We start from the raw sequence: 27,492 nt of genomic DNA, 5'->3' as shown, positions 1-27,492 counted from the left end.
TGGCACTGGGCAGCCCCTGGGTCAGAATGCAGCGCCACAAGTGTGAATGAAAGAGAGCGACTGTGACAGCTGCTTCAAAACACACAGAAAGCTGGATGTTTTGAGAGCTCCAATATAGTATGCTGTTTAGAGTATGTGAGTGTGAGCAAACAGTGCAGGCACAGTGTGTGTGTGTGTGTGTGTGTGTGTGTGTGTGTGTGTGTGTGTGTGTGTGTGTGTGTGTGTGTGTGTGTGTAATGAGAGGTCAGGGGACAGGATATGAGCGCTACCCCACCCTGTATGTGCGCTGCCAAAAAAACAGCTCCCAGTGTCTGTCTGGAGAAGCAAGAATGTGCTGATTGGACATCAGCCTCCTAACGGAGAGGGCCAACTGGCCCATTGGATCCCCTGGGGTGCAGGAAGTGCGTGTATGTGCGCGCGTGGCGTGCATGTGTGTGTGTTACTGTGTGTACACAGCTGGTGCAGGTTAAGAGGAGCTATAGTGCTGACTGTATGTAGTTGTGGAAAGGCATGTATTATGACAGGCCATTTCAGTGAGATGTATGTCAGTGTGTCAAACGGAGGTGTGAGAGTGTGTGTGTGTGTGTGTGTGTGTGTGTGTGTGTGTGTGTGTGTGTGTGTGTGTGTGTGTGCGAGTGAGTATAAGAATGGATGAAAACATGTGTGTGTGTGTGCGAGTGAGTATAAGAATGGATGAAAACAGACAGGCAGTGATTATTAGGCAAAGTTTTGCTTTCAGCAATCACAAATACATTGTGTGTTTTTCTGAAAGAGTTAATGGTGCGTGTGTGTGTGTGTGTGTGTGTGTGTGTGTGTGTGTGTGTGTGTGTGTGTGTGTGTATGTGTGTGTGTGTGTGTGTGTGTGTGTATGTGTGTGTGTGTGTGCTCGCGCCGCATGTGAGTGAGTGAGTATAAGAATTGATGAAAACAGACAGGCAGTGATTAAGGCAAAGTTTTGCTTTCAGCAATCACAAATACATTGTGTGTTTTTTTTCTGAAAGCGTTAATGGTGTGTGTGTGTGTGTGTGTGTGTGTGTGTGTGTGTGTGTGTGTGTGTGTGTGTGTGTGTGTGTGTGTGTGTGTGGTAGCAAAGGTTATCTCACTCCTATTAAGAAATGCTCATAATCCCTACTCCTGTCATCCAGCCTATTAAAGCTAATCATTATCAAACTAGTGATGTAAACACTCCAACAGTATGGCTCAGAGCTCATTAGAAAGTGAATGGCAGTGCCCCCCTTAATGACTTCTTCTTACTGTTGACCCCTGTAACCCCTGACCCCATGGCAACACGTCAGGAGGCTGATCTCTGCTCACAGCTGATGGCCCAGGGTCAGATTGGGGGCACACCCTTCAGCACAATAATTTATGCACGTGTAACTGTAAACAGGCACACACATACACATGATCTTGACTTGCACACACACACACACACACACACACACACACACACACACACACACACACACACACACACACACACACACACACACACACACACACACACACACACACACACACACACACACACACACACACACACACACACACACACACACACACACACACACGATAAACCCCAACTCCCTTTGCAGCAGAAGTCAGCCATCCAGCCATTATTGACCCCCTCTATTAATCCACATAGACATTCTCCCAACTGATCTGGCTTTTAACTCATTTTTGTGTTTTTGAGCAGTGGTCCCGCCGCTCCTGTAATTCGCTTTCAAGATGTTACTGGCTGGCTGGCTGGCTGGCTGGCCGGCCGTGTATGTCTGTCGCCTGCCATACCTCTCCTGACCACACACACAGACCACACACACACACACACACACGTTAAAGGAGGGGCGCTATTGAGCAGGGCAGGCAGACAACTCTCTCTCTCTTTCTAGGCTACAGAGGCGTCAATTGGGTATGGCAAGCTATGGCACCTGCCATACCTAGGCTACAGGGGGAAATAATAAAATGTACTTTCATCGTGCCTGTTGCTAAGGTATGGCAACATGACTGGTGTCTGTCATGTTGCCATACCTTAGCTTTTTCTGAACTGACGCCACTGGTAGGCTACTGGGGCTTCAGACACTGCATGCTGTTTGTGAACAAACCAGATGAGACGGGTATAGTGATTGTGTACGGTCTGTGATTATGCAAACTCACGTCTCAAATCGCATTGATTGCGTGGTGATATAAACATAGTAAACAGGTTTTAGTTACCAGACTTGACAGAAAAGGTTGTAGTCGAACAACGACGGGCACACGCGCTACTGTAAAAGTACTCATAGCGCTGGTTTCATTTTCGGTTTTAGTCCTTGCGCTCCGCCCGTATGAATAAAAAGAAACGGCCACGAGGTATGTATAAACATACTTGTGTGAGTTGTGTCGTGTGGATTATGGAGAAAGTTTAACGCTGCTGAGGCTACGAGGCTACTGCACTGCTCCAGTGTCTACTGTGTCTCACTCTCTGTCGGAGACTGTGACGGGCCAAGCTTCCAATTGTTCCAAACATGTGGTGCGCGGCCCAGAGCAGAGCGGCATGAAGCGCATGCGGTCCTCGCTTCTCCCCCGTTTTAAAACTCGCTCGTTCTCAATAAAAATAGCCTATTTTTTGTCTTTTTTGACCGCGGTAAGGACCCTGACACCGCGGTAGGCCGCGGTATACCGCGATACGGGGTTACCGAACCCAGCCCTATGTGTGCACACACACACATTATTATTACTATTATTATTATTACCCATATATATATATATTTGTTTTGCTGTTGTGCAGCCTCCACGACCACCGCTCACTGTGCTCAGTTCACACGGGTGTGATTCTTTTTTACTATCTAAAAAGGGAGAGTGGGCCATTCAATCAATTTCATATGTAAGCCATTTACTATGAGAGCGGCTTGTGGCACAACCCTGAAACAGTGGTAAATCAGCGAACAACCTACGACCTCGAATGGTAAATTGCTTTTCTACCACTTTACCAAGAAAACACTTGTAACTTGCAAGGTTCTTTAGTTACAATCATTAATTGTTTCAGAATACACATATACTACCGTCACAGCATATAGTCCCATAAATAACAATGATTGCAGCCACATTCACTGGCTAAAAACAAACAAACAAAACAAAAAAAGACATCATAACCTAGGCTACTTGTCATAAATATTAAATGGTGTCCGGCGTGCTGATCCCGCGAAATATACTGTATTTACAGTAAAGCTGGTGTGGGCTCATCTTCGGTCCGGCTATCACTGTGGCAGTGGTGAAGTCCGCGATTCGTTTCCACCGCACGTCCACGACTCCATGTGCACACAAAGTGCTCCCATCCCATAGAAAACAATGGATTTTCAGATCTTTACAGTCCATTTTCTCCAAAAAAGACTTTTGATGCCAAGGATGGCATGGCGTTCTCGCTAAAATAGCACAACCATGATAACATAGATCCTCCTTCGGTCTTCCTTGTTTTTACCATCTGAACCGGAACTAACGTTGGGTCAATCGTGAAGGTCGTCAATTCGTCAATTAGGAATTGTGAGCTCGATCTACTTCCGGCCTTCAAAATAAGAGAATGGTCGCGAATGGAGAAACTGGCCGGCACTTTTTGGGAGGCGCATTGATCTTGAAAATGTTACAACTGCAACACAACAGTGGGCGGGGTCCATGAGCCAACTCAAGGTTGTTGGCCTATTTACCACTGTTTTAAACCAATCAGAATCCAGTATTTGAACATGTGACTAGAAAAAGTGGTAGAAGTATTATTTAGATCTAATCCAAAAAGCTAAAAGAAAGATACAGTAGGATATAAGGCACAGAAATAAAGACAAGATACTGATGAGCAACTTGGCTCAAACTCGCCACAGACAAGTGCTTAGGGGTCACACCTTTGCACAGGATACTTTTCCCCCCTTTCAATTTGCATAGAAATTGTACATTTTGCATACACAGTCCATTGATCCCGGCTGCCCGCCCTACTGTGCATACGGAGACACCACAGACCTACGGCGGGCTAACCGCTCACATTTACCTCCAAATGCACCTCTACCCAGATGCACTTGGAGATCACACATCATCACAGACCTATTTTTGTGAGCACAACCATGTTGCCCGGACATATTATTAGACCACACACCACTGCTATATTTATTGTACTTCTGGGACACGCGATGACAAACTAATGTGGTTGGCTCGAACTGCAGATAAAGCTGCAGATAACAATGATACATCTTCAAGCTGTTGCTTTAATGATGTGCGAGTGATAGCCTAGGCTCCAATAAGTATAGCCTGCGTAATGCATCTGTGACATTTTTAAGACCACGAAGCATTGATGTAAGACCTTTTAAGTCTTTTTAGGGCCATATTGCAAAATACTAATTTTTTAAAAGATATTCTTCACACTAGTCTTCCTTTATTTGGACAGTACAGTGTCACTGTACTATCCAAATAAAGGAAGACAAGAGTGTAGAGCGACACAGGGAGAGAGACAGGGTTGTGACACACAGCAAAGGTCATCAAGCTCGGGAATCAAACCTCCAACTCACTGTCAGGCTGCATTAGAGCCTATGTGGTATGCACCCCAAAGATTTAAAGACTTTCTTAAGGCTCCATGGAAACCCTGATCCCACTGTGTGTGTGTGTGTGTGTGTGTGTGTGTGTGTGTGTGTGTGTGTGTGTGTGTGTGTGTGTGTGTGTGTGTGTGTGTGTGTGTGTGTGTGTGTGTGTGTGTGTGTGTGTGGCAGCGCTCTAGACCTCCGCAGTCCACACTAAACTCTTCCCTGAAAATCACCCATCTACGAGCTTGTTGATTGCGTAAGGCTCACCCCTTTAAGGAATAGGATGCTAGGGTTCAAGTGGTTAAAGGGATATTCCACTTTCAAACAAACTTTTTGTCATTGTATGGTCTAATCAGGCTTGTATGAACACCCTGAACAGTTTTTAATTTTCTTCATTCAGTATTTAGATATTTGATGTAAATGTTACCAGACCCTCCGGCAGGCCCAGGCCCAAGGGCCTCTCCCCACACACACTCATTGTAACTTCAAACTCCATTTTAACCATGATAGATTCATTAAAAACACCCATTATTTTTTCTGTTGACTCATACTACCCTCCTAATACGTGAGCAGGCCATGTTTTTTCCATAACGTTTTTCATGTATTTTTAATAATTCTTTGGGAAAATGGAAACAATTAAATGCAATAAAAATATATAAAAAATACATGAAAAACGTTATGGAAAAAACATGGCCTGCTCACGTATTAGGAGGGTAGTATGAGTCAGCAGAAACAATAATGGGTGTTTTTAATGAATCTATCATGGTTAAAATGGAGTTTGAAGTTACAATGAGTGTGTGTGGGGAGAGGCCCTTGGCCTGGAGGACCTGGTAACATTTACATCAAATATCTAAATACTGAATGAAGAAAATTAAAAACTGTTCAGGGTGTTCATACAAGCCTGATTAGACCATACAATGACAAAAAGTTTTTTTGAAAGTGGAATATCCCTTTAAATACACTTGAACCCTAGCATACAGCTGAAAAAAGAAATTGGGGGGGGCTGTCTTTCACACCATCCTTATACGTACACACTATCACCGGTAAATGACGAATGGTAAGTCATTTGAAAGTTGAAAGTTTGTTTTATTTGACAGGGACCGTGCTCATTAATGGACATGTCAGTTTTCACTTCAATGTAAATGAGCCAGAGTTAGCCAGCCGTAGGCTAATTTTCATCTGTGGTCCCTGGACCCCCCTTGGTGGTGATCAACCCCCCAATCCAACCCTTGATGCTGAGTGCCAAGCAGGGAGGCATTGGGTCCCATTTTTATAGTCTTTGGTATGACCCGGCCGGGGAATTGAACCCCCGACCTCCCAGTCTCAGGGCGGACACTCTAACCACAAGGCCACTGATTTGCAACAACGGACTCAGAGACAATCATATCACCTACTGTAAATGGTAAATGGCAGCTACACACACACACACACACACACACACACACACACACACACACACACATGTTATGGTTGCCGCTCTGAGAAATCGGTCTATAGAGCCCACAGAGACCCCGGTCAAATAAGTATATGGTGTTCAAGTGATTCAAGATTGAACCCCCCGGCCACTGTCGCTCTGTACAGCCTGTACTGTATACAATACACGTTCAATATACATTACACTCAAAGATGATGGCACAGCTGGGACAAGGGCTGGCAGTGTCAGGGTCTACAACGGGGGGATAGGATAGAATAGGAAGGGGGGAAAACCCGAAGCGCACTTTTGTCTAGTTCTTTTTTTTGTTATTTTCCGGGGTTTTTTCAGACAAACAAGACTAACAGACTTTAGTCTAGTTCTAACAAACAGAAACTGGCTACACAGATTGAACCAAAGCAATGAAAACCTAATCATAGCAACCAGTAGGAGTGGCTAAACTGAACACATGATGGCAACAAGAGCAGGGCCTTGGCTGAACTGTAGGATACCAATGCTCAATGCGAGTACGATGTCTGAGGAGCTGAACAAAAAAATAGTACTGTTATGTACCTGTACACAAGACACAACAAAAAAAGACCTTGAACCTCAGGAGGAGGAGGAAAAAAAACATATTGTAGCAAAAACAAAAGGAGGCCGAATAAGCCTGATTTATACTTTGTTGCGTGTGGGTCATACTACATAGTACCCAAAACTAGATACCTAAAACAACCCATGACTACCCAAACTACTCAAAGCATGCCTGTACAATTACCCGAAACAACTGTGTATCTTTTACGAACCCAAACATGCCGGTACAATTACCCAAATGGCGTTCTGCTGTCACACGTTAAAAATGACAGATCTTCAAAACCACAAGACATTGCCTTACATTCTGAGTTTGCATATTTTCAATAAAGTTATTATTAAATGAATAGCTTCCAGCTCTAGGGCTAACAATAAAAGGGATTGGTGCTTGGCTAATGGCTAATGCTTCCTATTCTAAACCACAGAGATGAGCTAATGGGTGATGACAGCAGACAGTCTGGACTGGCGACTCAACACGCAGTCACTCACACACACACACACACACACACACACACACACACACACACACACACACACACACACACACACACACACACACACACACACACACACACACACACACACACACACACACACACACACACACACACACACACACACACACACACACACACACACACACACACACACACACACACACACACACACACACACACGGCTAGTTGTAGGGGTCCGAGTGACTGAATGATATTAGGATCTGCCTCATTAGCTTCCATGCAATCACCACTTCATTCAATGACACCAAACTGATCAAACAAACCCTTGTCCATATTAGTTGCTGTTGACTCTTATTATCTAAATTACATTTCACTTCTTGGTCTTTGGGATGTGGTGGTGATGACAGTCATGTCAGCTGATATAGAGACATTTGGTTTGTGTTGTCCTGTCGGTGTGCCTGAATGGCAGCACATTCATCACATGTGTAACGTGTTACTTGGCACATGCACAGACCACAGCCCCACCACCATGTCACACACGCATAGTCTCACACACACGTACGTGTAAATGCCCGTCGCCCACACAGTTTGTCATCCAACATGTGCCACCCTTCTGTGTTCAGCCTCCCTGCGGAGGGAGCTGAGTAATTACAGTTAACAGTTCAGGCTGGCCATATCCTGCTCTGGGAGGAAGTGATATCATCAATGTTATCTCCCACGGTTTCCTTTTGCCTCACACTATCAGTTCCTCTCTCTGTCATGTCTGCAGTAGGTCATACGATGTGTCACCATAACATATTTTATAGAAAGTGGTTCAAAGCAAAAAAGAACACACTTGTGCACGGTTGCACGCAGGCGCACTCACACTTTATCAAGTTAAACTGCCTAATAAAGCCAACAGAACTCTACACACACACACACACACACACCATCAACTTAAACTGCCTAAGCAGCCGACAAATCTCCTGGCACACACACTCACACTTACTTCATCAAATTAAACTGCAGAAGCAGCCAACGGAAATCTCCAGGTTAAGCAAATAACACTCAGTTGTCAGTCAAGCACACCCATCACGGCTGATCCAGTGCGATGTGACTGTAAAATGCTATATCCGCTAGAACTCAGGGGAAAAAAAGTGCCGTCCAACAATAGACCCTTGGGGAGAATAAGACCTCCCCAAGGGTCCGAGGCGAGCAGACGATGACAGTGATGAAACCGAGAGACAAGCTAAGGATAGAGTCAGTACACCCACAAACACAATTACACACCCTAAACAACAACCGTAGCGGACACATTTAATACACACAAATGCACACATAAACACAGGGGTTGAGCTGAGAGGAACTGGCGTCACCCACCGCATTGTATTTATAGAGCCTGTGAGGCGAAATGCACAAACATACAGACAGACCGACAAAACAGCACATTGCAGGAAATGCAAATGAATGGGTCTCTGACACCAAGAGACCATATGGCACCTGGCTATTAGTTAAAGCTGGAGGCTTCTAGTAGGTTATTTAAATGTTAGTTTCTGTGAAACGTAGTGGCTCTGGGTAGAAAGAGGCCGTTTTTAACACTTTGGCACCAATTCCAACATTCTCACATTATCCATACGTCTGGTAGAATATCTTGGGCTATTATCTTACCAAACATTCAAACACTGACCGGGCAGTTTCCCACGCTTTCCAGCGCCAGCACCAGTATCCCTCATCTCCAGGAGCGGGCCTATAAAGACAAAGCTAGGCCCCGGAGAGGCAGATAGGCCAGTGGTCCCTGGAGAGCTGTGGAAGGCTGGCGGCCAGTGTGAGAGAGACTGGGGATGTGGAGCTTCCACAGCCTGGGGAAGCAGCATTAGCAGGCCTGAGGCCCTGTACACTAAATAACTCAGAACAAACATTTTGCTCAAGGGTTAAAATTAGCCTCAGGTTGGCTTGCTAAACAGTCGTATATTGTAATATCAATTATGGTTGATAGGAAGTTTAGGAACCATCTTTAGTGTATACGACAGTAAATATAGACTTCCTGACAGTAAATTACACCCACACCACTAACATAAATAAAACAAATACTCACACACTTACACTCAAAGGACCACTGTCACTGTGGAACTCAGCTATGGGGGTTTATCGTTATCATTATGACAGGTATAAAGAAATGTATTTGTGGCAATAAAAATGGAAATCTATCGAAATACACATTTCTGCATGTGGCATTCAGTGCCACTAAGCTTGGTTGAGGCAGGTCCTGTATGCAACAGATCAAACCGAAGGCTGCAACAACAGCCAAACACACCAGTGACTTAGACTTGAGCATTCCCTGGATAGCTGTGGTGTTGTGCAAATTATGGTTTGCAAATCTGTGCCTGGCCTATGAAGAGGAAGACTGGAGATAACCATGGGCGCAAGCAGAGCTACAGATAGAGTGCAATCATGGTATTCAACAATAAGGAATTAGGTCTAAACCAAGGACAGACAGATGGATAGAAGGAGGTGGTAGGGAGGAAGGGATAGGACCAAAGGAGGGAGTGAGAAGAGGAGAGGAGGACATGCCATATGCACATTCACATTGAGTACTCCAAGGGTTAATTCAGATTATGAAGGATGTTCCCCTCCCACCTAACAGCTGCATATCTTCACCTATTGTTTACCTATGAGACACACACACACACACACACACACACACACACACACACACACACACACACACACACACACACACACACACACACACACACACACACACACACACACACACACACACACACACACACACACACACACACACACACACACACACACACACACACACACACACACACACACACACACACACACACACACACACACACACACACACACACGGTAGTAGAGCCTGGAAGAATGCTGGCTATTTCAACCCTGTCTGAAATAAGCTCCTAATCATTTCATCAAATCAGGCCTTTCCGACACAGGTCAAAAACAATGCAGCCCAATTGTGTGGGCCCCTAATCAGATTAAGACCAACATATGCTTCGAGCCAACTGTGAGTGACTGACCACCCCTTTCGGCAGCGGAGGTATAGTCAAACCAAAGGGACGACAGCATCGCATCCTGTTAAATGTTTTCGCCTCAAGAAAAACCTGCCACCCCCTATGAGGCTTGGGCTTATGCCCTACTTCCTCCATCACTGTATTACATTGTGCGTTCTATATTGGTTGAGACAGCACTCTTGGGGCCAGCAAGTGCTGGTGGTGTGCCGACCTCACGGAGAGGGAACAGAGTGCTCTGATGGTGACAGAGTGAAAGACAAAGTTTCTGGTACTTTCTGCACCGGCACACAGCGATACTGTAGAGACGACAGTATCCATGCCTCAAGAAACCTGCAATCCAGCAAGCAGCTCTCCTTCATAAGTCATGCATTATCAGACCTTCACTAGTCCCTTCTGCAATTTTAATCAGAACTTGACAACCCCCCCACTGCCGATGCTATGCTATCAGTACAACTTTCCCACACTAGTAATGTGGGTCACGTAATTTCCCTGCAGACCACTAAGGATCACTGTTTTCCAGTCTGTTTTCCGAGGGAGCCAGTGATTAGCGGTTTTATTATAGATAAATCTGTGTCACATCATTACTTCACCAAAGTGATACTCCTAGTAAACATTTGTACATGGTTAATTGATGAGTCAGACAATTTATGTCAATGGTGTGCGTGTGATTAATTTGCCTTTCTGAGCAGAGAAGATAAACAACGTACATAGCTCTCCCTCACATTGGCTTCACTTCACTACACACTAGTCCAGTAGCATCATCTGCAAGTGTGTTAAGATTTTCACTCCACTCAAGTCCACTGCCCCCCCCAACAATGCACCAGGTAATGACAATTTAGCACACTATCAACCACAGAGGGCAGAACTAACGACTAAAGTCACGTGGCAATGTGCATAGAGTTAAGAAAGATACACTCTGTGGAATATAGCAGAGTACAGTGTGGAAAGTCTTGCCCTTCTTTTTTTGCCAGCCTACCTTCAGAGATACTAAGGGGAGGGAGCCATTTTTAGGGTTCAGGTGGCCCTGTACATTTATTATGCTGATTGAGTACCACAGCTATAACTATATGAGCAATCAGATAATAAAAAAACTATTTCTACCATAAAACTAATGCCCCTGATTCTAGGGGTCAGGTTCCAAGAACATGAAATGGTCCCAAATCCCAAGAGTCCAATGAGAGACAATATGATACAACACTGCACAAACGTCATGCTCTAAAAATAAGCAAAAGCTTTACGTCAGCAAAAAGATCAAATAAAAATGAAATATACCGTTTCACCTCACATGGAACCACGGTGTACGAGCAAATATCATGTGGTAATGTCGAGTCTCCTTGGTCTGTGCTGTTAGGAGAGCAAAAGAGATGATCCACAGGGAGTCAGACTGAATTCTTCCGGGTTGAGTTCTAGTCAGTTCAACCATAAATCCCAATTTATACTTTGTGTATAAATTAAGCATTATCATACAAACTAAACTCAGAGCAGTACAGTATGTCTACCGGCACCTCGGCTTATAGCTCCCTAGGCAATAATAGAATCCTAATACTAAAAATCTATACTGGGATTATTTACTACTACTATCAAATATTCTTATGTACGTTCATATGTTTAGAGGGAAATAATTGACCCATATCACCTCCTTTCTATGCATGTGCATGACCTTGGCTTGTCTGTTAGATTGGTAGAGAACACAACACTGATACTAGAATTTGGTGTCTGTGACTAGTGAGACTTATATATTTATATTATATTTAGTCGGGGACCCACAAGCCCAAAAGCTCAAGGAATAGGGTAGGACCTGTGATTTTCTGCCGTACTTTTTATTTCTGTTTTATCTATTAGTTTGGTCATTAAGGTCCACAGAATGAGAGGCCTGCTCTGCCGGAAACATCGCGAAAAAAGGTTATGGCCATTCACTGTCCCATTGACTCTACCAGAAATATTAAAAAAAGGAAAAACATCTATTTAATTAGCATGTAAGGGGACAAACTAGGGGTTCTTCATGATTCTGAATCCATTGCAAGCATTTGTTTTGCATAAAAAACATTGCTTGGGTTAACTTTCGGCAGCCCAAAACAGTGAAAAATGGGAAAAAAGTGATGACTCATCACTTTTGACTGTTTTAGGGGGCTGATATCTAGCCCAAGGAATGTTTTTCATGCAAAACAAATGCTTGCAATGGATTCTGAATCTCAAAGAACCCCTAGTTTGACCCCTCACTACACATGCTAATTAAAGCAGACTTTATTATTTTTTTAATATTTCTAGTGGAGTCAATGGGACAGTGAATATACAAATGCCCATAACTTTTTCTTGCGATGTTTCCAGCAGAGCAGGCCTCTCATTCTGTGGACCTTAATGACCAAACAAATAGATAAAACAGAAATAAAAAGTACAGCAGAAAATCACAGGTCCCCTCCCATTTTGGTGGCTGGGTCCCCGGCTAATTGTGATATGGCTAAAGTGTTTTCTTCACCTCAGTTTAAAGGTTGGCATTAAACAACAATGGACCATCTCCGCAATATCAATATTTTGTCCAAATCGCCCTAGGCATTAATATGTGAAACCACTGAATGGCATTCTTATTATTTGGTTCGGTGCACGGTAATACTGATGCTCTTCGAAAACAGAAGAGGTCATTGAGAGTTATTGAGACAGACGGGCTTGCCGCATGACAGACCAGTGTTGCAGCATTGCTGGGTAACCAGAGTGAATCGAGCAGTGAGAGTGAGTGTGAGGCATCGGGTTTCACTGCGGTGGTGTTGTAGTAAACGGATAGTGGGTCAGTGCAGCAGCATGGCTCGGACCCGACCTCGGGGTTAGTGAGCCACACATGTCATTGAGCTGTCACCTGTCTGGTCCATTGGCCTTTAACTTCAACATGCAAGTCCACTTGGTAAGTAAGACGGCATAATGCATGCATAGTATTAGTGCAGTAGGACTAGTAGTAACTACTATTGTATTACCCCATATTTGTCCCACTAGTTCTTGACTGATTTAGCATGTTAACAGATATTTAAGAAACATATTCTGTTTTTGTATTTTTAGTTTAAACACTGTAACCCTATTTTATATTTTGCTATTAATAAAACGTGTATAGCACGTCACATTGTGAAGTGCCCTGAGCTGGTAGATCTCCCATTTTTTAACAGTCTGAACACCACAAGTATTTTCTTATGGTGGTCCCTGGCACAAAATATTTTCAGATGTGGGTCCATGGCAAACTCCTCGACATGGAAATGTTTGCGAATCACTGATATAGTAGATGACAAACGTATAATAGACCTGAACCATATTCTTATTGGTCTGGCACATGTCTGCACAGTAAAAGAGGAGTTTAATGTAGATGGGAGGGATGTTAACCAACCATATGAGTCATTAAATCAATATTAAAAGCTCATAACGACCCTTGAGAGGCCTTTAAGGAACACTGATGACCAGGATGTTGAGAGTATCACCGACAATGAAACTGCACAGGACAGGGCCTTGCACCTATGTTTCATTTTCCGGACAGCTTGTGTTTCTGACCTCCCAGCCCCCCACTCCACACAGTCATTAAACAGCCAGTCACAGTGTCACCAGGATGGAAATCTCTTTCCTTCCGCGAAAGTGACATCTAACTCCAGGCGTGTGTTCAAGAAGATGTCTTTTTTTAAAAACCGTATAAAGTCAATGCAAACTTCCACACCGACCGCAAATTTTGAAAAAGCGAAAAAGCGTCTGTTATTTATTTGCTCTATTTCGAATTTACAGATCGTTCGCAGGCGAACTCCTCTCTCTCTCTGTATCAAAGCAAGGTCACTCTATCTATACTATAATTTTGCGAATGTCTGAGTGAGTGTCTGTCTGTCTGTCTGAGTGAGTGTCTGTCTGTCTGTCTGTCTGTCTGAAACAGCGTTTCTCCTCAGTGGCTGGAGCAATTGATCTGAAATCGCATCACCATTAGCAGATGAACACACCTAACATAACTGTGAAGCCCGTTTGTCACTTTCACAAATCATATACTGTATATTCGCATTTTTATGGTGTATCTATATCTATTTAGCCTACAGTACCTTTTGTGACCACACATGTTAAGGGAGGGGCGCTGTTGTTCAGGCCATGCACAATCACACACACACACACACACACGGGGGGGGGTGGGGTGGGGGGGGGGGGGGTGTGTGTGTGTGTGTGTGTGTGTGTGCAGGCGGGCGGGCGGGCGGGGGGTTCTGGCCCTGTTACAGATGTTGTCCAAAAATCATGCAGATCGGTACACAGTATCTCTGTAGCTGTTAAATGGAACGGGTATTTCTTACATTGATGCTCCTACATATTAGCATGCAAGCACCAGTTAAAGTTACTTTCCATCCCTCATATACTGTGTGCACAGTGCACATCCCATAACCCACACACTGCACATCATTTCGGAGCTCATATCTTTGAACGGGTAAGGGCTAGTCCTATTTAAAGAGAGAGAGGGGACATGGTCGAGGGACCATCCCTTTGCACTGAGCCCGAGGGGAACAGTGTTTCTTCCTTGTCTGGTCTCGTCTGTGTGGCTGCTTGCTAGTCTAGTCTAGGCTACTGTCGTCAGTGGTGAAAAAAGTGCGTGTATCCAATACCCACCAGACTTCAGTTAAGATCCTCCCCGCAGAAGCTTCTGATTGGCTGAACCGGAGGTAGGGAGCACGGAACCACTTGGACCGTGCGGAGGTGACGAAAGTCGGGGGTTTGAAGATTTACTATTCTGTTCTTGTCCATAACGGCACATAACTCTGTAACGACGCTGAGTCGGCTCATGCGACCGTCGCAGACACTCGACACAGCGACTCGGCGGTGTCTCACGTGGCTCATGCTCGCCTGAGACGGCGCGCCTCCGTCATCTCCACCGAAAACAAGCGCTCCTTTACAAGGACCTAACTGAACGGAAAAAGTAATTGAATTTCTTAATGGTAAAAGTATGGTTTATGTATGTTTTATTATAGGCTATTTTATGTCTGCAAAAAGACTTTAAAATAAATAGTTGCGTATTAAATACAATAGGATGAGAAATGTAGTGGAGTAGAAGGAAAGTACTGGAAATTGGACTTAAGTACAGATACCTACAAGTACAGTACTCAAGTAAATGTACTTTTAGTTAATTTACACCACTGCTGCTGCTGCGGGCTGCATCATACCTACAAATAAAAAAATATACCTAATGTGGTGAAATGTAGGCCAGTACAGTAGTAAAAGGAAACACACACACAAACACTACAAAAACCTTCATGTCAGCAATAAAATGTTTCTCCTCACATGGGACAGAGGTGCTTATTCACAGGGCACGAATGGTAGTGAGATCATGTTAACTGCAGCCTCCTTGCTTCCTCACACGCAGTTAAAGGATTAGGAAACTGTGTTTTTGTAGTAGGGAGTGAGAAACTTGAGAGTCAGACACACCAGCCATTAAAACTGGAGTGCTTTCAAAGAAAACATTCTGCGTTCTGTCTGAAGAGGTTATTTCAATAAGCAGACAGAATAGGGATGTACAATTTTACTTCATGTTGCCATCCTGCGACGTCAGTCATCTATTACACGTATGCCTCTAAATCTGGGCTAGGTTTCAGCGCGACGAGTGCCACACTATAATAAAAGTTATTTATGTGATTTGTTTTGGACAGTCCCTCTTCTCGACGCCTGCAGATCCTCCAGTGAGTAGATGTATTTCTTGTTGAATTTTGCAATTTGCAGTGATATGAAAGGCTCTACTCTCAGAACACCATGAAAACAAAGACAGCTAAGTGTTAAGGGCTTACTGGGCATCACGCACAACAATAAATAAAAAAGCACGACAGTGAATCAAATCAACATCTGCGTTCCTCTGCCATTAACCCATCTGATTTTTATAACATCCAGACAACAGTCATCAGTGTGTCATCACCGTGCATGTGGGAGAGCAGGACAAGATGCAAAACAGAAAACCCTGCAGCGAGGACCTACTCAGTGACACAAAACTAGTCCTTAATTGCCGTCAGAGCCTTCACACATTTAACACCAGCATTCATTACCAAATGTAGCCTAAAATAACATGGCACAGACTGACCAGCCAGACTAACACATGGCCTTGTGTTGTTAGCTCATCTCTGGAAAATGGCTAAAACAAGCCTGGTGGTAACTGTATACCAATTATAACTGGGTGTCATAATATAAGGGCTAATCCTTTCCATTCGAGCCAATGAATAGACAATGGGTAGACCTGAACTAGTGCACATGCTGACTCTATTGGCAGTCAGGGGTTAAGAGAGAGTTGAAGACCACACCCGTTCAATGTGTTTTCGTGGCCTTTGTTTTACCCCTTTACTCTGGAGAGTTGAATTAAGAAAGGGGGGGGGACCATGACTACGGGCCAGGCTCTAACACAATGCGTTCTGAGGGGCCAAGAAGGGAGATACGGATCAGCCATTGCGGGGGTTTCCTGAGGACTTCAGCTTGACCAAACTCCTTAACCGCATAGAGATTTGGGAGGGCCATTCAAATGCAGGGACACTTATCCAAAGAAACACTCATAGGTGATTGACTTGGTGAATTCTTGGCCTATTATGGTCCACATTTTATGTATACAGTACACCTCCCCAATTAGGTTTGGTTTCCTATCGACACTAACCGACGCACCTTTGTGTCGGGTAGTGCTCCTGCTTTGCTTTTACAGTATATATAGAAACTGACAGGCAGCTGAGAAAATGCCCTCCCCTCCCTGAAGACTAATGATCAGCTGAGATCAGCTGTGGAGCCAAGAAAGAGAGAGAGAAAGATAACACAGGGAGAGAGAGCAAGAGAGAGAGAGATGGGGAATCAGAAAAGACAGTGAGAAAAACAGAAACAAAGATAAGAGAGAGACGTTACAGACCCACTTACTAAGGGATATACAGAGCGCTACTAAACAAGAACTTATCCTCAGTGATAATTTATCCATTTGTTAAGCGTCATTCCCACCGGACGCGATAAAGATAACGATGTCGGCGTTCACATCACTTAAGACGGCTTTATCAATCAGGAACCATGCAGCATTTTTGGCACGTCATCATTAACAGCCAAAGAGGGACCATCATTCCTGGTGATGCCAGTGGTGAGCGCACCTCAATGCATGCTCTACTGGCGCACAAGTAGGCCATACATAGCCATACATGGCCTACTTGTGCACAAGGCGCAAGTTGGCAGATCGACAGAGTGCAGTTCTAGTTTTAACTGTACTGCCGAATTGTTTTTGAAACTGAGGATAAAGTACACTAATCAATCAAACCTGTTACACTTGAATACTCTCATGTGTTAAATGAACACTGAGGATTGTAATGTGTTTGATCTATAAAAAGGCACCACACCAGACTGTAACACTGCACAGTCAGCAGCACCAGCTGAGTGAGGATGTCCATTTTCAGCCATGAACTCTTCTCATTTCATAGTTTTTAATAATTAACATATTGTCTACTATAGCAATTGTCCTCGTGGCACCAGACAGTAAAGCTGATGGGTCAGAGGTAGTCAATTCACCATCAGGCTGCTGTATTTCACACACAGGTTATGGCTAATAGTGACCCATATGTGGCAGGCACCCAGTTGGCCGGTGCACATGAAACCGGTGCCCAGCATGCACTGGGACCACTGCCCGCAAGACAGGAGCACGAGACTCAAGAGACACACACAATTAGGACTGACTCCTTGGACTGATGAAGGGGGGGGGGCTCTGCTACGGTAATGGTGGAGCCTTTGTGTCAAAGGGACGCTTGTTTACTCCTCAGCCATGAAAGTGAATTTGTCTTGCCGGCCAGCTCTATTTATATTCACAAGAGCATTCTTCAGCATTAAGCACAGTCACATGGCCTCCCTCCGTGGATACAGGCTGGCGATAGCTTGGACTGGGGGGGGGCTCAGCATCAGCTCCCAGTCTGAGAACAACACCACGAACAGAAAACAGGCACTGTTTGTGTACTGTCACCAATGAATCTTACCATTCAGCCCTGGAGGTATCTATCAGTGTGTGTCAATGTTGCATTTCTGGGGCCTTGATTTCTCTGCTCCTCTCCAGTGATGACCGAGTAGTAAGTTGTCAGTCAGTGAGTGGTGTTATGGTAGGCACTAGGCAGGTGTCAGAACATGTCCCTGGTCGCTGACTAAATGACAGCAGCGTAGCAAACCATCTACAAGGACAGTTGTTCAATTCTCAGACATAGTGTATATTATAACCTAGATTACAGGTTAGCCTAAGGGGTGGGCGTATGAGAAGTGGCTGTGCAGAAAGAGCTTTCAGATCAGACACAAAACTGACATTCATTTTTCCCTCACCTTGAGTCATGAGTGAGTGTGACTAAACGTTTTGGTTGTGAAATATGGAGAGCCCACTCTATAACCCAGTACATAGAAGAGCAAAAGCAGAAGCTCCAAAACAGGTTCTCTCACTTTGTGGTGACTGTCCATGCCCTGAAGAGAAGACACACCTTAAATGCAGTGACTCAGTCAGGGTTTGACAGTAGGAAAGCATACAGGGCTTGCCTCATCTGTAAACAAGAAACCTTTCAAACACACAGTCAGCTTAGCACAAAATTCATAAAAGAAAATCATAATATTTCAATATAGCTTGAAGATGAAGGGCAAAGGGGGTTGGGTAAGGCTAACCAAGCATGTCAGTACACCTCTTGGAACTGATACAAGTTGGACAGTTTGATACCATGCAAGCCTCGACTTCCATGTGTTGAGTAGGATCACACTCACACAACATCCTTATATCCTGGTATTTAATGAGTGTATGTGAATTATTCAGCCTACTACAATCGTGGAAGAGAAGGGACCTATTCACAAATACTACACCATGTTGCACGCAGGTGTACTTGCAATAACCACACAGACATGTGCTTTCACGTCACACACACACACACACACACACACACACACACACACACACACACACACACACACACACACACACACACACACACACACACACACACACACACACACACACACACACACACACACACACACACACACACACACACACACACACACACAAAGTGAGATCCTTCACCCTTGCCAAACATAATCAAGCCTGGTGGGATATTCCACTTCCCATCTGCTTGAAAGCCCTGGGCTTTGGCTCCATGAAGGTTCCAAGAAACATGATTCTGCCCTCTTGGGCTCTGACCTAGCTATTATATTAGGGATTCCCTATTAGAACAATGGCCTGTACTTCTAATTTAGAATTAGAATTCATAAAACTATGACTAATGGGACTTGGCTTGAAAATGTGAGGAGGCTGCATAGGCATCATTCCAATATGTTGACAACTGAAGAGAGGACCCCCCATCCCCAACAAAACAGGACAAGGGCTTGTCTTGTGTTGTCAACATCTGGGGGAACAGTTAAAAGTAAGTATGGCAGAGAATCCACAGACAGAGGATGTACTTATAGTTACAACATATCTATTCTCCACATTAAACACCCCTATTCCCCTTTTTCATCTGTCAGACAGTGACAGCTACTCAGCGTTGACCTCCCCCTTAGAATCATGGCTCAGTAACGCGTCAGCCTAATGGGGAAGTGTTTATCACCTCTATGCTCTATCACAAGTCTGCAATATGTTGTAAAGTTTAGCCTTTGGCCTGACACACATAAAATAACTTAATGCGTGTCCAATTTGTACAGAGCACAGACATAACAGAAGCATTAAGACAGACTCCATCTGAGGTTGGGTGCAGGGGTGCCTCAGTCAATGCATCAAACTCCATCCTCAGTGTTGTCAATGATGGCTGTATTCAGGGAGAAAGGATGGATGATATATGACTGGCGCTCTGGCTGGGTTACTGAGACGATGCTCTTGTCCCTCTGACAGACTGGACCCATCTTAATGCGACTGCTGCTGTATGTCCTCTGCTACTGCTGACCAGTGTTGCCAGACGTACGATAATTATCGTATTTGTACGATAATTTGACCCCCTGTACGATGTACGATCAATAATTCCAAAAATGCCCAAATGTACGATAATTTCGGCATATCATCAAAAAGAGCGTGAATTCACTATTTTCCCTGGCTGCTGATCTGGGATCTGGTTTGGCTTCTCAAAATAAGCCAGGAAATCAGTCAATCTGACCCTAGATCTGTACTTGGAGGCATTAAAAACACTGGTTGCATCTTTCCAGACCAGTTTCAGGCTTTTATTTGTGTAAGCTCCAAGAAGTTGCCTGCCTCCACACAGCATATCTGATGCGTTTTTGTCACGCAGGAGTCTAAAACGAGGTCGTTTCTTACACTAAAGACGCATTTTTTGGTGAAATTACGTTTTTACGCGAGTGATTTCTCTTTTTTTTGGCCGTGTACGATAGTTTCATGTCAAATACGATAATTCTGAGCCTCCGGTACGATAATTCAACATTTCCCATCTGGTAACACTGCTGCTGACCCGCTCCCTCAAAGCGCAGTCCGTTTCTGCTGCCTTCGGACACTGGCTGACTGGCCTAGATAGGCTGCAACTGGCAATAATGCAGGAGTACTCCCGAATCACACTGGTCAGTGATACAGGCAAACAATAAGACATCATCACTGAGGGAAGCATAAGGAACACATAGATATAGATATGATACATAAACACGAGCATGCACACACACACACACACACACACACACACACACACACCTGGAAGCATTGATTGGCAACATGACCAGTTTCATGTTGCAGTGGATTCTAATGTCAAAGCAGATGATTAGGCAGAAAGCCTGCAACACCTTGGTCCTAACTTAGCAAATAACAAACAGTGCTGTGCGTCAATATTGACGTGGTGTGATGAATCGTGGGCTTGTAGATTTGCTATTTCAGTCTATTGTAAATCTGTTATATGTCAGAGACTGTAGACTAGCACGAATCCACCTTTATCTGCAATACACACACTACTCTTACCAGCCAAGTTCCTCATGCTTCTCCAACATATTTGACAGACAGAAGAGGACCTGGGGGTGGGGGGGGGGGGGGGGGGGGGGGCAGCTAGATCCCAAATGCCACAACAGGTAGTTACTCTCAGGAGAGGCCTACACGCCCACTTCTTCCTGAGCTGGCTACACTTCCACTGTAGTACACACACGGCTACACGTCACTCTCCCAAGTATGACCCGTCATCTGCCCCTCCCTTCCGATGTAGGCAGCTCATTCCAGCCACACACAAAGACTGAGTTCAGTTGATGGCCTAAATGCCAGCAGAGCTCCTGGCCACAGCGGCTCAGACCAGCTGAATGGTGCTCATTGTGTCCCCATGGTCACTGGGGGCTTGCAGAACTTGGTTGTTATTTAAGAGGCCGTTTGGCAATCCTGTGTTCTTCTCCGAGCAACCCAACAACACAGGCATTTCCGCTCAGTTCTGCAGAAGGCCTGTAATCTACTAATAGGGGAATTATATTGTATTGTAGCTTACGGTACTGCCACACACCTCACATATGGGACAACAGTTAAAGCCGTCTCACACACACACCAACTAAAATAATGGAGGACATTGGTTACCAAGCCACAGTGGCTAAATTGGGAATTGTGAAGGCAAATAAATACAACTATTGTTTAATGTTATGGAGTTTAAATAACATGCAGCGTCTAGGGCTAATGTCTCCCTCCATGACCAAATGTGAAATAGCATGGCTGGGTAGACATCAACGAATCTGCTGGAGGTGGATGGAGTTGGTCTTCTCAGCTGGAGGAATGCAGCCTAGGTGTTAGGGGAGGGGGAGGGGCTGTCCTGGATGTGCTTGGTGGGGGTCACTGGGGTGTAGGGCTGCAGGGCAGGACAGGAACCAAACAAACAGCTGTTGTATAGGTGGAGGAGGGTGAAGGGAGTGGGACTGTGTGCCTTCTGCCTTGAAGTGTTGACTTGTGTAAATGGCAACAAACAGATACACCCATCCTCAACCCTATAAACCGGCACAGAGAACAAACTAGCAATCTAACTACTAGGGAGTATAGCATTTCTTCATCACTAGGGTATGGTTAGCTTAGTAATAAGAAACAAACAACAATGTAGGGACACATCATTTCAATAAGAACCATTTAAACTACGAACCAACGATGTCTTGGGGGAAATATTAGATCTATAAAATGTGTCTTTAAAATGAGCTTTTGTATCGGCTATTTTCAGCTAAGCGACTTAGTATTAGAGGGGAAAAGGAAGTGGCCTATGATAGAGCCCTAGGGACACTAGTCAACAAAGTATGTAGTAGGCGCTTTAAGTGGCTAAACAGATGGATACTCTCTCTATGAACCTCTGGCCAGTTAGTAGTAGTATGTATGTATCAAACTCATAGGGCCATGTCCTAAGTTACGCAGTGGTCTTGTTTCACAACAGACAGCCTCCTCACTCAGGTGAGGTCATGGAAGATAATGAGTGAGCACTCACTGCAGGATACACTAGCATAGTCACCACCCCACACAGTGAGTGAGTCCCCACTCCCTGGAGTTGTGCAATACAATCTGTCAACACTCAACAGGAATCTTCACACTGGTACCAATACATCTTGGATGATTCATTAGAGTAAAGAGATTCACGTCCGTTCAGGAAAAAAAGAGAGACAATATAATGAGCCTATCAAAAGAAACAACCACATCAAAAGATTTTCACTAGAGAATATTGACAAACATGATTGGAAATGTATAAGTAATAGGATATGATAAAATGTGTATGACACGGGTCAGGAAAAAAAGGTCAAGCTGCTGCTTGACAGTCAGACCTTGCCTCTGGCCATCCCAGACCAGACTGTCTGTCACACACACACACACACACACACACACACACACACACACACACACACACACACACACACACACACACACACACACACACACACACACACACACACACACACACACACACACACACACACACGTATATTTATTGTTACAGAAACAGAACTACTAACCTAATCGTTCCGTTTAAAATACCAATGTTACGTGGCGTGTGAACCACAGGCAGACAGGAAACACGTTGAACCGTTTGTCTTTCTTTCCTGCCTTGCTGTCTGTCATGTACTGCTACTAGCTTGCACAGACAACCAGCTATATCACACATTGTACTAGCACAAAACAAGGTGCCTGGCACAACATTTGCTCAAATACACAGGGCGTCCGCGTTGGGTTTCTCACCCCTTTGTTATTGTCTGTCTGGCCCGCCCGGGTTCAGTTAACTTTAATACAAATAGCAGGTAGACACCGGCAGCCAGACAAGACGAATAGCTCGTGGGAAATGAGTTATAGCATCCCCCCCTTCCTACCTTCAGATAGCTCCAGCTCCAAATCGCTCAAAAGGTCTAGAACCTCTTTGGGTAGAGCCGACAAATCCACGCCACGGTCTGCCATGACTTACGGAACAAAACAAAAAAACAAGTGTGCTCTAATTTAAAAAGAAGCCGGGCTGTTACGAAAAACACCCCCGACTCAAGACACAAAACAAGCTTCAGACCGGGGGAGACAATCCATTCGCACGACTGGCCCTTCCACCATAATGGGGAAAACTGGCCACCAACGGCATTGAGCGGTCACACAATCGTTTACCTCGCCTGTGCATTAATGGTTAGTCTGGATCCCATAGCTCAGAGGGGCGGTCGGATGTGTTGTGATTGGCTAGGAGGCAGTCAGGTAACTGCTGGCTTTCAGTTCGGGAAATCGCTTTTTTATGGGTCCCTTAATTTTTGGTTTTCTACATTTTGTTTTTATTTCAAAACCTTTTCAAAAAACATTCCTGAAAATAGACGATCTACAAGCTCACAAAGCGTCAGGGTGGAAGCAACGTTTTGCTTGTAGATCTGCTGTTACTAGTTTGGAACTTTGGATCCTGGGCAAACATCTTTTGTCGGCTCACAAGCTAAAAAGTTTGGTACCACTGATCTAACAAATCCTTTTGGAAAATTGTGATCTCTAAACTAAATAATATGCACGTTATCTCCGTCATAATAGTTGTTGTCCACAGCAAAGGGTATCAGAAGTTGCCCGACAACCAACTAGCCAATCACAGAGTGACTACCTTCCCAAGATATGGGACCTAGACAGTACACAACCACATTCTCTGCAACCTCCATGTGCAAAGTCTGCTGCAAACCCATGTGCAAACCTCATAGCGGTTACTCCCTCTTGTGTTAGAGGAGAAATGGTACATCTTTGATATTCCAAGAAGGCAAACTATAGCCTAAACTTGTGTACTATGTTGAATAGCTCTATTAAATGCAAGTAACATTATGAAATATGATTTACTTTACCACAACTTTACAAAGAAAAGTAACTCCAACTATTGAGTTTTTTCTGAGAATATGGTATTTGGAATAAGTTATTGATGAAGCAAATCTCATAAGATGTATTTTCTTTAATTAAAACTGCAGCACTGTAAGTGTTCATAGTATTCCACTTGGACATGCATGGAAAAGTAAATATATTCATATAGTACAGATATGTACAGTACAAGGACAATTTCTGAACTCATCAAGGCCAACAACAGGAGTGTGAATAAACCATTAAAATACTATGAGCAACTTTAACATTGTTGCATTTTCATTAAACTGTTATTTTTACAAGCATTTCTAATTTGCATTACTATGCCAGTGACCAAGATGAGGATTGTTATTCAACCAATTAAATAACTGACTTACAATCAGAGAGTTACAAGGCAAGTTCAAATTCATCTCAGAAGACAGAAACAAGGAGATAAAATAAGTCTTTTTTTTAGTCTGGACTAATGACATTCCATTTAGGAAACAAAGAAATGCATGTGTTAAAACAATAAAATGTCTATATTCATCAGTACAATGAGATAGAAGCATTATGACAGAGTTGTACAGTGCTGAAAATAGCACACAAAGAAACAAGGAAATTAATGAAAAAAGTGCCAATGACAATTACTAACATGAAAGCTGAATATAGTCTGTATTTTCATTTCATATGAACAATCGTCTATAGGGGATGGCCAGCCAAATATAGCGCTGCCACAAGTATAACACAATGCCAGGGTCACCATTGGGACTGTAGGACAAAAAGATTCAGTCAGTTGTGTGAGATGTGATGAGTTATACAGAGACATTTCCGTTTGTGTACAGTAAAGATACAAGCGAGAGATAAAAGATAATATTCTCACGTCAATGAGACTTTGTATGAAGACAACAAATACAATTCTGCAGAAAACAAAAAGTACAATCAACAAAGAAAACTTGCATCACTTTAGTGCATAAAAGACATGCCCTTATGTTTGTGGACTGATATCTTTGCTTTGCAACATGAAATATTGCAAACATATGATTATATCAGGCAAAGGGGAGAAATATACATGAAGATTTATTTTAAAGAGACAAAATCCCTTGTTCCAGCTTGTATTGATTTTGTTTTCGTTTTTTTAAAAAGAAATCGTGTTAAAATGGGGTTTCCCTGAAGAATATACACTTCCATCATGAACACTTATCAGAGACTTGGCAAACATGATCTTGCCATGACTCTCCACTGGATGACAGACAAGTCTTTTATCTTCATTATACCACTGGAACTGAATGGCAATTTTCACGCAGATTTTAAAAAGGCATATTTGACAATTTCACAAGTCTTCCATCCCTCACTTTAATGGTTAGTCATTTGGTAAAACTACCAAATTAAGACAATTTATTTTCATAAGGCTCCACTGTTTTTCCATGCAAAACATCTTTTTGAGTGGGGGGTGTCAGAGGCACCAACGTGATCTTAAGGCAAAATTATTAGAAATTGTTTGTGTGTGTGTGTGTGTGTGTGTGTGTGTGTACACGAGAGAGAGAGAGAGAGAGAGAGAGAGAGAGAGAGAGAGAGAGAGAGAGAGAGAGAGAGAGAAAGGACCACTGATATAGTTAACCGAGAGCTCTTAACCACAGAATAACAGTCAATATATTTACTTACTGACCCAAAACAAGAACAGGTCACTGGGTTTTTGGGCAATGCAGAGATCTGATTCATGGTCACTATGGCTTAGTTTGGGTTTTGGTACAAAGCTAAGAGACTAAGGGCTTCATCGCACTTCAACAAGCAGCAAGGACGGCAACCATTCAGAAGAATCGTTACACTAATGCCTAATTTATACTTGGTTTCTTGCCAGGTCGCGCACCAAAAATAGCCGATCAACAAGCTCAGAACACATTACGATGCAACAACCATCTTCTTGTACAACACTTATGCACAACTAAGTATGAATTAGGTAGGCAAATTTATATTTAAGACCCACTTATTGACATTAAATATGGACATGGATACAGATAGTCTCATCCGTACTCGGTTTTCATTTCATCCATTTTTTTTGCACACTGTCTGAAAGATTATCGATGTAAAATATACACAGTACACAGATGCAGTACTGCAGGAAAGAGGAAACCATATGGGAAAGTAGAGATCCTTTGCAAGAACACCGCAAACAGAACAGTGAAGAAGAAAGAATGTAAAGACAGATAGTCTTTTTGACTATCCTGCCATCTAGCAGAAGAAATGGGTGAACTTCAATTTAAAGATCCAAGTACGGAGCAAATAATGAGAGCAATGCTGCTTGCGTTCTGAACACATACGTACATACGCATCCATTCTGAACGGGAGTATAAATGTGCTGAATCAATTAAAAACAGATTTCCAACATAATGAGCACGTAATCCATGATAGGCTGCAAACAGCCCTCAGCAAATGAAAGTTTGTACAGATCTAAGTGACTTACTGTTTACTAGTTGCGTAGTCGTAGCAAGAAACGCAACAAAATCAGTTTTCGAGCGACAAGACCGGCCAATCACAGCATAGAAACAGCCATAAGATGGTAAATGCATACATTTGAAATCCATAAATAGTAAAACCGTCTGTTGAAAGGAGAAAAGGGAAGGGGGAGAAAATTCCCTTCAGACTAGAAAGAAATTCAGTTAAAAGATTATAATTATGAATAACTGCAGTAACTGATTCTAAGACACTACGCCTTACAGAACAATCTTAGTTGGTTTGTATGCTAAAATAAAAAGATAGCTGCACATGTCAAGAACATAACAAGCTAATTGAAAATAGTCACATGCTAACAATCTAGCTATTAGTGTATCAGACCTTGAATAAGCAAACTGCTATGTTCTGATGTACATAAATATATACTCACAGAGCCACTCACACACACAAACGCACACATTAGATGTCTTAACATAAAGGGATTTAAATGAGGTATGGTTTTGGGGTGTATGCTGAGATTGCCTAGAAGTGGAAATGCTTCTATTCAATATGAGACCTGAACATCTGTGTGATTTAAGTGTCATCACCTATTGCATCTTTCAATTCTTTGGAGACAAGCGTGCGTGTGTGTGTGTGTGTGTGTGTGTGTGTGTGTGTGTGTGTGTGTGTGTGTGTGTGTGTGTGTGTGTGTGTGTGTGTGTGTGTGTGTGTGTAAAGTTCGTGACAACAAGGCACCATACCCTGCTGCAACAGTGTCAAGCCCTGTGTGCGGTGTTTTGTGTCCAACTTAATTAAGGAC

At 43.6% G+C, this 27,492-nt stretch overlaps 1 protein-coding gene across 3 annotated transcripts in view; it reads right to left on the bottom strand.

Moving 5' to 3' along the window:
- LOC308291101 (disco-interacting protein 2 homolog B-A) overlaps positions 1 to 27,492 on the bottom strand; it is a 98,031-nt gene that overhangs the window by 40,722 nt on the left and 29,817 nt on the right. For 2 of the 3 annotated variants that reach the window (XM_080733020.1, XM_080733021.1), the window contains exon 1: positions 23,273 to 23,470. The exons of the other annotated variant lie outside the window; for it this stretch is intronic. In XM_080733020.1, coding sequence (XP_080589146.1) covers positions 23,273 to 23,357 — 85 coding nt within the window. In that variant the 5' untranslated portion in view covers positions 23,358 to 23,470. Of the gene's footprint in view, positions 1 to 23,272; positions 23,471 to 27,492 lie in introns of those variants that run through there. 3 annotated transcript variants of the gene reach the window in all.

The sequence above is a fragment of the Nannobrachium achirus genome, assembly GCF_963921795.1.
Source record: "Nannobrachium achirus genome assembly, chromosome: 9".
Taxonomy (NCBI): Eukaryota; Metazoa; Chordata; class Actinopteri; order Myctophiformes; family Myctophidae; genus Nannobrachium; species Nannobrachium achirus.
The sequence above is the reverse complement of the archived record's forward strand: the minus strand, read 5'-3'. Positions and strand labels throughout refer to the sequence as shown.